We start from the raw sequence: 13,250 nt of genomic DNA on the forward strand, positions 1-13,250 counted from the left end.
AAATGGAAAATATACTAAACTGAAGCACGGTGTCTTTCAGGAGTGAATTAAGACACTGTAATTCTTTTTGTGCATTCTCCCAATGGTTCATGCTGCCTAGAACATATTGAGATTTAGTCTTTGTAAAGGTAGGTGCTGAGGATTACACCTTTTAATGACATGAAAGTGCCTTTCACAAGACATTACAGTCAATGAAATAATTTATGGAAGTGTAGTCACTGTTGTAGTATAGAAAACACGGCAGCCAATACATAAGATCCTACAAACAGCAAGGAGATGATGAGCAAATAATCTGTTTTAGTGATGTTAGTTGAAGGATAAATATTGGCCAGGACTGCTCTGCTCTTCAAATAATGGCATGGGATAGTTTATGTGCTGAGAAAGCAGACAGGGCCTCAGTTTAACATATCATCTGAAAGGCACCTCCAACAGTGCAAGACTCCCTCAGCACTGCACTGAAGTGCCAGTCTAAATTTTGAGCTCAAGCTTCTGGAGTGGGTCTTGAACCCACAGCCTTTTGACTCACAGGTGAAAGCGCTGCCACTGAGCCACGGCTGCACTCAAAGCAACAGTTGCTCCATTTGACTGAATAATTACTTCAAGCCTCTTGGCATGTGATCAAATAGGCCTTGTCCATAAGTTTCATCTTAAGCTCCAGACTTGAGGTGATCTTATCAGTTTTATTTCCTTTTACACATCATGGAAACATTGGGAGGAGATTACTTTATCTTTTCTATTTTATGTTTATACCATTCATAACAAAGGAATACATTGAGACACAATGTAAATTGAATACATTATTTATTCAAATGATATAACATATACTGGACAAGGGCAAACAAACAGATAAATAAACATAGTCTGCAGAGGATGCCATTAAAATAAAATTACAGTACATTATTAAAGTAAATATCGCATGATCTTAATTCACAGTATTCAAAGGTCACATTTAGAAGGCTAGTTGAATCAGTGAACCAGGAACAGCTTCTTGCAGTCAATTAACCAGACTGACTGGGCGGGCTGCTACCATGAGTTACAGAAATTGTTGATGTATCAAACCAATTCACATCAGGTTGAACCCCTCAATCCTAAAGCCTAGCTTGTAGATTTTTGAAGATCTTGCCAACAATCTCCAATCCAGAGCTTGTTTATCAAATTATCTTGAGGCTTTTTTTCATGTGAAACATGTAATATTTCTGTTCCATGCTTCCTGACTTCAAACAGATATTCAACAGAAAGCTGCCATTTATGAATGTTAAGCGCTCTTTAAAGAGAGGTAGCGGCTCTTTGCTGGGCAGTACCACCAACATTGCCTTCACAAAATCCTGCAAATTCATTGGCAGGATTGGCGCACCATCAGCGTTCACTCTCAGGCCAACATCCCCAGCATCGAGGCACTGACCATCCTTGACCAGCTCCGGTGGGCGGACCACATTGTCCGCATGCCCGATGCTAGACTCCCGAAACAAGCACTCTACTCCGAGCTACGTCACGGCAGGTGAGCCCCAAGAGGGCAGAGAAAACATTTCAAGGACACCCTCAAAGCTTCCTTGAAAAAATGCAACATCCCCACCGACTCTTGGGAATCCTTGGCCCAAGACTGCACAAAATGGAGGAGGAGCATCCGAGAAGGCACCGAACACTTCGAGTCTCTTCGACGGGAGCATGCGGAAGCCAAGCACAAAAACTGGAAGGAGCGTATGACAAATCAAGCACCCCATCCACCTGTCCCTCCTACCATTGTCTGCCCCACCTCTGACAGAGATCCCACATTGATCTCATCAGTCACCTAAGAACTCATTTTAGTGTGGAAGCAAGTCATCCTCAACTCTGGGGAACTGCCTAAGAAGATAAGAGAAAAAGGTCATATTTTGGATTTTGGTGCATTTGGTTCTCCCATAAACCAGCGGGATGCTCTTGTTTATTTGTATAACAGATTTCTCAGCATTCTTACACCATTTGTGGGTAAAGCAGATTTATTATTTCTAATAGCAACACAGCTTTTTATAACTGAAGAGCTTGGTGTTACATTTTAAAGAAAGTAATAAAGTGATTAACAGATTAACATTTGCAATGGTGACAACTGGGTTACTAGTGGCAAAATTATACATAATTAAACGACAAGAAGAGAAATGTTATTAAGACAACTACATTATCTGTCTTTCGATTCCATGCAGCCTTTCATGATTGAGTTTATTTTTTAATTGTAAAATGGCTGGAATGACCAATGTTTGTGCTGCTGATAGCATATTGTCATCGCTTTGTAAGTGCTTGTATGAATTATATAAATGCTCATATTCATACAATGATTTGAATTATAAAATGTTTCGGGAATAACAGATTACAGCATTAACTTTTTGTTACCACCTGAGAAGATCTAAGTTATAATGTTGATATTTCATATGGTGCTTTGTTGCTAATTACCTCTGAAATCCATTAATGGTCTTTATGAATGACTGAAGCAACCAAGCTATTGGGCACCAAAGGGTAAATGCCCTCTTGCTAGCCCTTGGGATGGCAATGTGATGGTGGGAGCAGGCTTGAACATTGGGGGAATGTTGGCATGGCAACAGTATAAATCACTGTTAAAGTCCCAATGAGCTATTCAGGAAGCCAGGAGCTAATACCCAATTGGAATAGGCAGGCACTATACTGTTCTACAGGAATTACTCTGGAATAGATGTGTGTTTGCGTTTGTGTGCTTGTTCGCTATTTGCCTCTCTTCTTAAATCTTTGTTGCTTTATTTCTGTCTACCTCTCTCTCTCTCGCTTGCTCTCGCTCTCTTTCTCCCTTTCCTGTGTGTCTATCTGGCTCTTTCTATCTCGTCTGTCTGATTCCCTCCATGCGTCTCCTTCCGTTCTTTGTTTGTCTGGCTCTCTTACATTCTCTCTATTCCTCTTTGTCACAATTCTCAGACTCAAGCCGGGTCCAAAGTAGCAGCTCGGAGATAGGCAGATGCAATAGGAAAAGGTGCGCAGATGCTGGAGCAGAGAGAAGACGACTGTCCACTGAGCAGGGGCTTTGGGAGTAGCTGCGCCAGCGCAGAAGATTTTCTGTGAAAGTATCAAGTTGCCCCACTTCATTGTCGTCAAACCCAAGCTCTGGCCTTCACATTCTCTACCATCACCACTGCCAAAGCAAAAGAAATCATTGGCCCTGAAATTTCGATGTCTGTGACGCCGTACTCTCACCGTATGCCATCACATTCCATTTGAAAGGCCCCGTAACTTTCAGATTTCCGTATGCGTTTGCGTGAAATCCGGAACTTGCGATCTGTCAAGGTACACCTTGACAGATCATCTGAACCTCCTGAAAACTGAATATTGCCAGTGCAGAGTTGGGCTATTTGCCCAGCGACTGGCCAGCAATTGCCCACACAACTCTTATGGCTGGTAAAAGCAGGTGCAGGGCCTGCTTGCATTTGTGTAAGGGTATATATAATGCTTAAATAAAACATTTAGAAATCCAAAATTATGCACATACACTTTAAATGAGTTTATGGAAATTTATTTGCCCAGATTAGGATGTTTAAAATTATTTATCAAAAAAGTACATTTTTATTGAGGTTGCAATGAAGGAAATTATGAATAAAATTGTAATTCTGTACATTGTATAATTATCAGAATTCTGTACATTGTGTAATTATTTGGGGATTCCATTGCATATCATTCAGGGATTCCCTTCGTAAATGATTGCAATGGAATTCTCCTTCGTCATTGGAGGTACAAGCCCACGGATCCCAGGTATGCTTCCGAACCACCTGCGTCCCTGGGATCTGGGGGTCATTACGCTGCTGTTCGCCTGGAGGCCTGAGACCACAACTCTTTGCAGCCTGGGTGCCAGGTGGTAACTCCGGAGCTACGTATCTGACCGCAATTTCTAGGCCATTGTCTCTGCCGTTTCTATAGGGAGAACTGATTTTGGTTTTAGGATAATTTTTCCTTGCTTGGCTACTGGATAGGAATCTCCCACAGTCTGAGAACCACTGACTTCACCACTTTACAATCTAAGTGCGCAAGCTGTACATGAATTGTACAACAACAACAACTTGCATTTATATAGCGCCTTTAATGTAGTAAAATGTCCCGAGGTGCTTCTCTGGAGCCTTATCAAAGAAAATTTGACACACATAATAGTATAATATCAGATGTGAGCAAATTGTCTGTTTTCAATCAGGTGGCATATATCTGATGTTCTCTATGTTGCAGATAAAAGTCTAAAACTTGTGTAATAGTAAACAACAGTAAGCAACTCCTCTTTTAAGTGTAATACATTTTGAGGGGGTGGGTATCCTTTCAATGATTTTGTTCTCCACCCTCCACTACTATCTGTCCTGAGGGTGCTCACTCTTTGCTGGAGTATGGTTCTACAGGTGTTGTTGCTGTCTGATATCTTGCCCAAGATGTCATCATTCATGTCTAAGCCTTGGCAGTGAATGTCAGCAAGCTACTCATCTGGGAAGCACAGCTGATCCTGATCCTTTCCTCAAGCCAGCATCCATATGTGTATTTCCATTCCAGTTACTGGATACTGATTGTAAGTGGGAACCCAGGCTGATTTTCCTATCCCTACTAGCACATGCTACTTGTTTGTTCCATCATTTCTGTTTCCTGTCACCATCTGTCAGCTATTGATTGTGTTTACGCTGCAGCTTATTTAATTGTATTTGTTGATTTTAATTTTGGTATCATGAGTGATGAACTAAATGTGAAAATTAATTAAAGGACACATAACAAGGATTTATTGATCAAGATGGATGTTTTGTATCTCAGGAAACAAGCTGTAGGCGGTCTTCTTCATATATGACTGATTAGTCATTTGATTATTCATTTCAGTTACTTGGCAGTGCACGGTGAATGACAGAGAGATTACACAAAGATATAAAATCAGTAAAATCTCACTATATCCATTTTTTCCTGTCAGAAATATGAGTGCTGATGGGTGACTGATTTATTAATTGACGAGATCATTATTATTGGCTCTTCAAAGTAATTAATTCTGTTAAGTGCATTTGAGAAATTTCTGAGATATATGGTAAGGTACTGTAGAACCATAGAAGCTTACAGCACAGAAAGAGGCCATTCAGCTCATCCTATCTCTGGTGGCTCTTTGCTAGAGCAATTAAAACATAATCCGAACTGCCCTGCTCTCTTCCCTTAACCCTGTATCTTCCTTTGCTTCAAATTGTTGTTGAATTCTCTGATGCAAAATGCTTTGGCTCAAATATTCTCTGTGGCTAAGCATTCCATGAGTTAACAATCCTTTAAGAAAACAAATTTCTCCTCAATCTCTTAGTAACAATTTAAATCGAGGGCCCCTTATTGCCAACTCCAGGACTAGAATAAATAGTAATTCCTTACTCAGCCTAACAATATATATTTTTTAAACTCCATTAAATCTTTTCTTAGCCTCCTATCTTCCAATGGAAGTAGTCCCATTATATCATATTCCTTCTAACTATAGTTCTTATCCCTGACATCATCTTGGTCAATCTGTGTTCGCACTCTATTTGGCCCTAATGTCCTTTCTATGATCGAGCATCCAAAACTACACATAGTTCTCCAAGTGTGATTTACGCTCATACACTAGGCCCCAATGTATAAAACCCAACATGATGTTGAACTTCTTTTGGTTTTATCGACCTGCATCCACATTTTCAATGATTTTTATCTCTGTACTCCTAGGTTTCTCTGTTTACCCACACCCTTCAGCATCTTTCCATCGAGGGTACAATTGCATCCTATATTTTCTGCACAGAACATATTGGGACTGAATTTGTGGTCGGAGACCTCCCACAGGCGGATGTCTCCAACCAGCAAATTTTTACGCACTTAACTTCTGCCTCGGGATCCACGGAGGCTTGTGCTCCTGGGCCTCTATGCATAGACCTGCGTAAAGACCCATGTATCCCAGGGGCACATGTGGTTCACAAGCAAGCCTGGCATCAGGTGGGCCAGTTCAACCAATCAAAAAAGGGAATCCCCATTCATGCTTATGGGGATTCTATATGTACGGAACCCCCATAAGTACGAATGAAAATACCACCAAAATACATCTAGACATCAAGTAAATAAAAAATACACCATTACTTATTTAAAATTAATTAAAATGGTATTTAATTAAATATTTAAAACAAAAATGTAATTTTTTGAAAAATAAATTTACATGTTTTAATGGGCTAAAAATAACCTTACCTTATTACACAGGGTTTTTAATGTATAAATGATTGATGAAATGTTACTTTTATGTTTTTTTTAAACTCTTACACTGGTAAAAGAAGGCCGAAGAATTTCACGAGCATTCGTTGGGCAGGTAGCCCAAATCTCTGCCCACGGATGCCCTTTACCCGGGGATGTGTGCGATCTGTCGAGCGAATTCTTGACAGATCGCAAGTTCCGGGTTTTAGCGCATGCACAGCGCATACCTAAACCCAGGAACGTACTCGCCCCCTACGGACGAGTGTGCACCTCGAACACGCCCGTAAGGGCCGCAAGTTACGGCCCAATCACTCATGCATCTCTATATTTAAATAGATTTGCCACCTATCTGCCCATTCGCTAAGCTGTCTATATCTTCCTAAATTCTTTTACAGTCCTTCCTGCTATTTGTCAAAGATTCTGCTTTTGTGTTGTCAGCACATTTCAAAATTGTGTTCCCTAGACCCAAGTCCAAATCTATAAACACTAAGAGCAAAAGTGGAAACAGCATTGACTGCCTGCAATACACCACTACCAACCTTTCTCCAATTTGAGCAATACCTGTTTACCCATACCTTTTGTTTCCTGTCTGCCAACTAACTTTCTAAATAAATACCTAAATTAATGAATTCATCTTCTCCTTCCCCCCTTCCCTATTTCTCTACCAAATGGCCGACTTCCCTACACAACGACCTACCCACTTACTGACCTACCTATCTACCTGCCCATTAGCAAGCTACTTATTATTTTCCATTATACAAGAAATTAACTAAGTTTAACAACTACTGTAAAAAAATATATGCTATCTACTTGTTCGTTTACTGTTTAATAAATGTACCTGATTGTTAAAGATACAGGGGCCGAAATTGCCCCTCTCAGAAAAGGCCCGTTAGTGCCTCCCGCATGGTGGCCAGAGCACCTCCTCCCTCCCCGCGAAATTGCCCTCACGGCTTTGCCACCAAAAAGTGGTTTGTGCCATGCCCAGCGGTTAGCACACTGGTGCGGCACGCGCATGATGATGATGTCCTCGACATGCGCGCCGACCCCTTTGCGCCCCCCGGGGGAAATTGTCCCGCGGGACACGAGGTCGGCGTGAGGGTGATGCCGTCGACAGCTTCTCGGTGCGAGAAGCTGGTGGTAGCTGTGGCACCCTGACCGCCTTTAAAGGGGAGGTGATAGCGCGGCGGCCGCCATCTTTTTTCTGTCAGCCAATTTTTCAGTCTGCCTGGCAATGGTAGCCACTGGTGTGGCCAGGCCATCAACATGCATGCCACGGGCCTGGCCAACACTCTCCCTGGTGGCCCAGTGGGTGCCACTAAAGAGGCTGCAGAGTTCACAGCGGTCCTCCCCTTTAAAAGAAGGAGAGGGATGTTGTGAGGTGTCAGCGTGTCACTGATGTGATGAGCGGTGCTGAGCGTCTCGCCCCGTGAGCGCCGCACGAATGCTCCGTCAGGGCAACAGATATTTATTTTTCTCAAAGAGGCCAATTCCGCAGCGGGACTGATGCTTCCCACGCTGGCGCAAAAAACCCATCTAATTTAAGTTGACCGCCCTAAACCCACGCAGGGCACGTTTGGCCCCATAATCTAGTGTATTGTTATTCTACCACCTTGCAAAAACAGGAAGAATTATGTGAAAGCATGAGATAGAACTAACAACTGAAAAAAAAAATGAGAAAGGTTCTCTTTTCATTCCCAGGACACATTATGAATTTATCTGAGCAGATGAAAACAATCTCTCAGACACAGAGCTAAGGCTTACTTATATAAGAATTTGAAAACATGGCAGTCAAAAAGATTCTAGAGTAAAAATTAATCAAGAAACCCCAAAAGAATTACGGCCACCACTTTGATGTTATATAATGTACGGTAGCTAACTGCAACTCCGTATTTCATCAATTCATCACTAACTTTTGGTTCTCCATTAAAAAAAATATTTGAATTAAAATGTTGGCTTGATGTGACTGCTGCATTGCAGCACTGATCTTGAGGGGCGAGAAGTGCGATTGAATTAATGTGCCAAAATATATTTGGCTTGCTTTGGTTTAAAGTGATAGAAAATAAGACAACAGGGCAATGAATAGACAGAAATAATGTGGAACTGTGGAAATGGTGTAATAATGTGAGAGGGACTCATGCTGCCTTTTCCTTTTGTTTACAGCTCCCATGACGAATCCACATTTGGGTAAGTTCTTTTTTTCTCCAGAGAAACCACTCTGTTACTATTTTTGGTTAGTATTCTGGCTGGAGGATTGGGGGCCACAGTTACAGCGTTTGTTATAGTTTAAATTGGGATCTGCCACCATGTGTTTACAAAATAAGATTTTTGAGAACAAAAATGTCTTCACCTACACTTGTAGCAACTCCTTGTACCAATATTCACATCAGATGACACAGCCTTTTTTTGTTTCTTTAGCTGTCAAAAAAAAAAGCCTTGAAGATATGTTCCTCCCTCCCAGTTTTTTAAAAATGAAACCTTGGCTTCAGGCCTATTCAAGTCTCTGGGCTCAATGCCCTGAAGCAGTTACTTTGTTCCCATCTAAGATTGATTGTCATAAACAGCAGGTTGAGTCATTTGGGATTGGAGAACAGATCATGAATTAGATACAAAACTTGGTTGGGTTCTAGTAGCCAGAGGGTTGTTATTAATGGTTGTGCTCTTGCATGGAACCGGATACTACCAGAGTTCTGCAGGAATTAATGTTAGGACCATTTCTCATCAGCATATATATTAATGATCTGGATGAAGGCACTGGGGGAACTATCCACACTTGCTGGTGATAGAACCTTGGATGGGAAAAAAATAGTACAATCAGATCTAGGTGCGATGGGGAACAGGCCCTTGTCCAGCAGATTGTATTTAATGTCGATAAATGTAGTGGAGTCCGCACTAATGACAAGCATGTATCTACCATACAGGGTTCTGAACTAAAGTCAGTTGAGTGGGAAAGAGATTTAGGTGTTATAGTGCATCACTCTCAAGATTCACAACTAGTGAAGGCTATAGCCAAATCAAATGAACTATTAGCTTGCATTGATAGCACAATCAAATATAGAATAAAAAACACTATTGTGTCTTTGTATAAGACATAGCTTATGCCTCATTTAGAATATTGTGTCCATTCTTGATCTCCTCACTTGGTGGGTAATATAGAGGTCCTGGAAAAGTTTCAGATGAGGCCCACTAGATTTGTACCTACTTTCAAGGCACTTAGTTTTCATGATAAGTTTAATGATGTGGGTTTTTTAACTCTGGAAAAGTGTAGATTCTGGGGTGATTTGTTTGAGTTTAATATGTCCTTGCTATACAGTACAAATGCACACGAGGCCCATACTAGAGAGAAGGTCACTCTGTGACCAGTCCTTTTATTAGCCAGCACTGAAGTGATGAAGGTGGATGGAGCTTCCCCTTTTATACCTGAAAGTCCAGGTTAGGAGTGTCTCCCACCAGTTCACCATCTAGTGGTCAGTGTTGTCACGGTGTACAACTTAGGTCAGTTTATACATGGATTACAATGACAGTTGAATACATGACATCACCTTCCCCCAAAGTCTTATTGGGATCACAGGTTGAGTCTCTCTGGTGGTTTACGCTCCCTTGTAGTGCTCCTGAGTTGGGGCTCCGTTTGTTGGGCGCTGGTCTGAGTGTCTGCTGTTTGCGGTGCCTCGGGCCTGTCTGGACTGCCCACAGTGACTGGGCTCTCCTCCACTTGGTTCCGGTGTTTGGTCACCTGTGGTGGAGTGAACTCTACATCGTGTTCTTCCTCTGCTTCTTCTATGGGGTTGCTGAACCTCTTTTTTGTTTGATCCACGTGTTTGCTGCAGATTTGTCCACTGGTAAGTTTAACTACCAGAATCCTATTTCTCTCTTTGGCAACCACAGTGCCTGTGAGCCATTTGGGCCCTGCAGCATAGTTGAGGACAAAGACAGGGTCATTGACATCAATACATCGCGCCCTTACATTCCCGTCATGGTAGTCACATTGTGACCGGCGCCTGCTCTCAACAATTTCTTTCATGGTGGGGTGTATGAGGGATAACCTGGTTTTGAGCATCCTTTTCATTAGCAGCTCTGCGGGTGGAACCCCTGTGAGCGAGTGTAGTCAGGATCTATTGGCCAACAGGAGGCGTGATAAGTGGCTTTGTAGGGAACCGCCTTGGATTCTGAGCATCCCCTGTTTGATTATCTGCACTGCTCGTTCCGCCTGGCCGTTTGAGGCCGGCTTGAACGGTGCCATTCTGACATGGTTGATACCATTTCCTGCCATGAAATCCTGGAACTCAATGCTTGTAAAGCACGGGCCATTGTCACTGACCAAGACGTCCGGTAGACCATGGGCGGAGAACATTGCCCGCAGACTTTCTACCGTGGCAGAGGATGTGCTTGAATTGAGAATGTCACACTCGATCCATTTGGAGTAGGCGTCTACTACAACCAAAAACATTTTTCCCATGAAAGGACCTGCGTAGTCCACATGGATGCGTGACCATGGCTTGGCGGGCCAGGACCAGGGTCTAAGGGGGGCTTCCCTTGGCGCATTGCCCAACACGTATTGCACCTGCGAACACAAAGTTCCAGGTCTGCATCTATCCCTGGCCAACAAACGTGTGACCTGGCAATTGCCTTCATCATGACAATGCCCGGGTGCTCATTGTAGAGTTCTCGGATGAACGCCTCTCTGCCCATCTGGGGCATGACTATTCGGTTTCCCCATAGTAGGCAATTGGCCTGAATCGAGAGTTCATCCTTGCGCCTGTGAAATGGTTTGAATTCCTCAGGGCATGCCCCGTACATGGCTGCCCAGTCCCCATTCAGGACACATTTCTTGACTAAAGACAGTAGCGGGTCTCTATTTGTCCAGACTTTGATCTGACGGGCTGTCACGGGTGAGCCTTCACTTTCGAAAGCTTCAACAGCCATGACCATCTCAGCAGCATGCTTGGTTGCCCCCTCGGTGGTTGCTAGTGGAGCCTGCTGAGTGCATTGGTGCAGTTTTCAGATTCCGGTCTGTGCTGAATTGTATAGTCATAGGAGGCTAACGTGAGTATCCACCTCTGTAGGCGAGCCGATGTATTTGCATTTATGGCCTTGTTGTCAGCCAAAAGGGACGTTAGGGGTTTGTGATCTGTCTCCAGCACAAATTTCCTGCCAAACAGGTACTGGTGCATTTTTTTTACTGCATATACACATGCAAGCGCTTCCTTTTCTACCATCCCGTAGCCCCTTTCTGCCTGGGACAGACTTCTAGAGACATAAGTTACCGGCTGTAACTGACCCTTGGCATTAACATGCTGCAACACACACCCAACCCCATAGGACGACGCATCGCACGTTAAAACAAGTTTCTTACATGGGTCATATAGTGTTAACAGATTGTTGGAGCATAACAAATTGCGTGCTCTTTCAAAAGCCCTTTCCTGGCTGTACCCCAAGACCCATTCACGACCTTTGTGCAGGAGCACTTGTAGCGGCTTTAACAGCGTGCTCAATTTGGGAAGAAAGTTACCAAAATAGTTCATGAGCCCCAGGAACGAGCGCAGCTCCATCGTGTTACGGGGTCTGGGTGCTCTCTGGATCGCTTCCGTTTTAGACGCAGTAGGTCTGATCCCGTCTGCTGCTACCCTCATCCCCAGGAATTCTACCTCTGGAGCTAGGAAGACGCACTTCACCTTTTTCAGTCGCAAACCTACATGGTCCAGTCTGTGGAGGAGCTCCTCCAGGTTATGGAGGTGTTCTTCAGTATCGCAATCCATGATGAGGATGTCGTCTTGAAAAACCACCGTCCTTGGAACCGACTTGTGGAGAATTTCCATATTTCGTTGAAAGATCGCGGCGGCCGAGCGAATCCCGAACGGACATCTGTTGTACTCAAACAACCCCTTGTCTGTCATGATAGTGGTCAGCTTCTTCGACTCACTCGCTGGCTCCTGGCTCATGTAAGCTGAGGTCAGGTTCAATTTTGAAAAAAGTTTGCCACCGGATAGTGTCGCAAAGAGGTCCTCCGCTTTTGGTGGCGGGTACTGGTCTTGGAGTGACCCTGATTGATGGTGGCCTTGTAATCACCACATATCCTGACCGACCCATCTGCCTTGAGCACCGGCACAATTGGGCTCGCCCAGTCACTGAATTTGACTGGCGAGATGATGCCTTCCCTCAGCAGGCGGTCCAATTTGCCTTCTATCTTTTCCCGCATCACGTACGGCACCACTCTGGCCTTGTGGTGTACTGGCCTAGCGTCCGGGTTTATGTGAATCACTACCTTGGACCCCATGAAAGTTCCAATACCAGGTTGAAATAGTGAGTCAAATTTGTCCAGGACCTGTGAGCATGATACTCGCTCCACAGAAGAAATTGCATTGACATCGCCCCATTTCCAGATCATGACAGCAAGCCAACTCCTCCCCAGCAGTGCGGGACTGTCCCCCGGGACATTCCAGAGTGGCAACCTGTTCTCCGAATCTTTGTGGGTCATGACTACTGTGGTGCTGCCTAGCACCGGAATGATCTCCTTTAATATATGTCCGTAGCTGTGCGTCAATCGGCAATAATTTTGACCTCCTGGCCTTGGACGGCCACAACTTGTCGAACTCTTTGATACTCATCAGGGACTGGCTGGCCCCCGTGTCTAGCTCCATTGATACTGGGATGCCATTGAGGAGCACTTTCATCATTATCGGTGGCATCCTGGTGTATGAACTGTATTTATGCTCCACATGAACTCGCTGAACTTCAGCTTCCAGCGATTTCCACCAGTGTCCATTTGGCCTCGTCGGGCTTACATCGGGCCCATCCTCCTCGTACATCAACCTGGCTGCAGGCTTCCTGCACATACACGCCAAGTGACCGCTGACGTTGCAATTTCTGCACGTATATTGCTGATACCTGCAAGCTCTGGCTGTGTGTTTGCCTCCACACCTCCAACATGAGCCATTGGTGGAAACAAAAGGTCCATTACCAGTCGATCGTCTCTGACTGTCTCTGTAACTGTCCTTAAACGCACCATTGACAAGTGTTCATGGCCCCATTACTGGCCGCATTGTCCCTTGCGATGG

At 43.9% G+C, this 13,250-nt stretch overlaps 1 protein-coding gene across 1 annotated transcript in view; it reads left to right on the forward strand.

Moving 5' to 3' along the window:
- mdga2a (MAM domain containing glycosylphosphatidylinositol anchor 2a) overlaps nucleotides 1-13,250 on the forward strand; it is an 842,847-nt gene that overhangs the window by 687,449 nt on the left and 142,148 nt on the right. The window contains exon 14 of the mRNA XM_070877927.1: nucleotides 8,359-8,382. Within this exon, the coding sequence (XP_070734028.1) occupies nucleotides 8,359-8,382 (24 nt within the window). The remainder of the gene's footprint in view (nucleotides 1-8,358; nucleotides 8,383-13,250) is intronic.

Source organism: Pristiophorus japonicus, chromosome 4 (assembly GCF_044704955.1).
Source record: "Pristiophorus japonicus isolate sPriJap1 chromosome 4, sPriJap1.hap1, whole genome shotgun sequence".
Classification (NCBI taxonomy): domain Eukaryota; kingdom Metazoa; phylum Chordata; class Chondrichthyes; family Pristiophoridae; genus Pristiophorus; species Pristiophorus japonicus.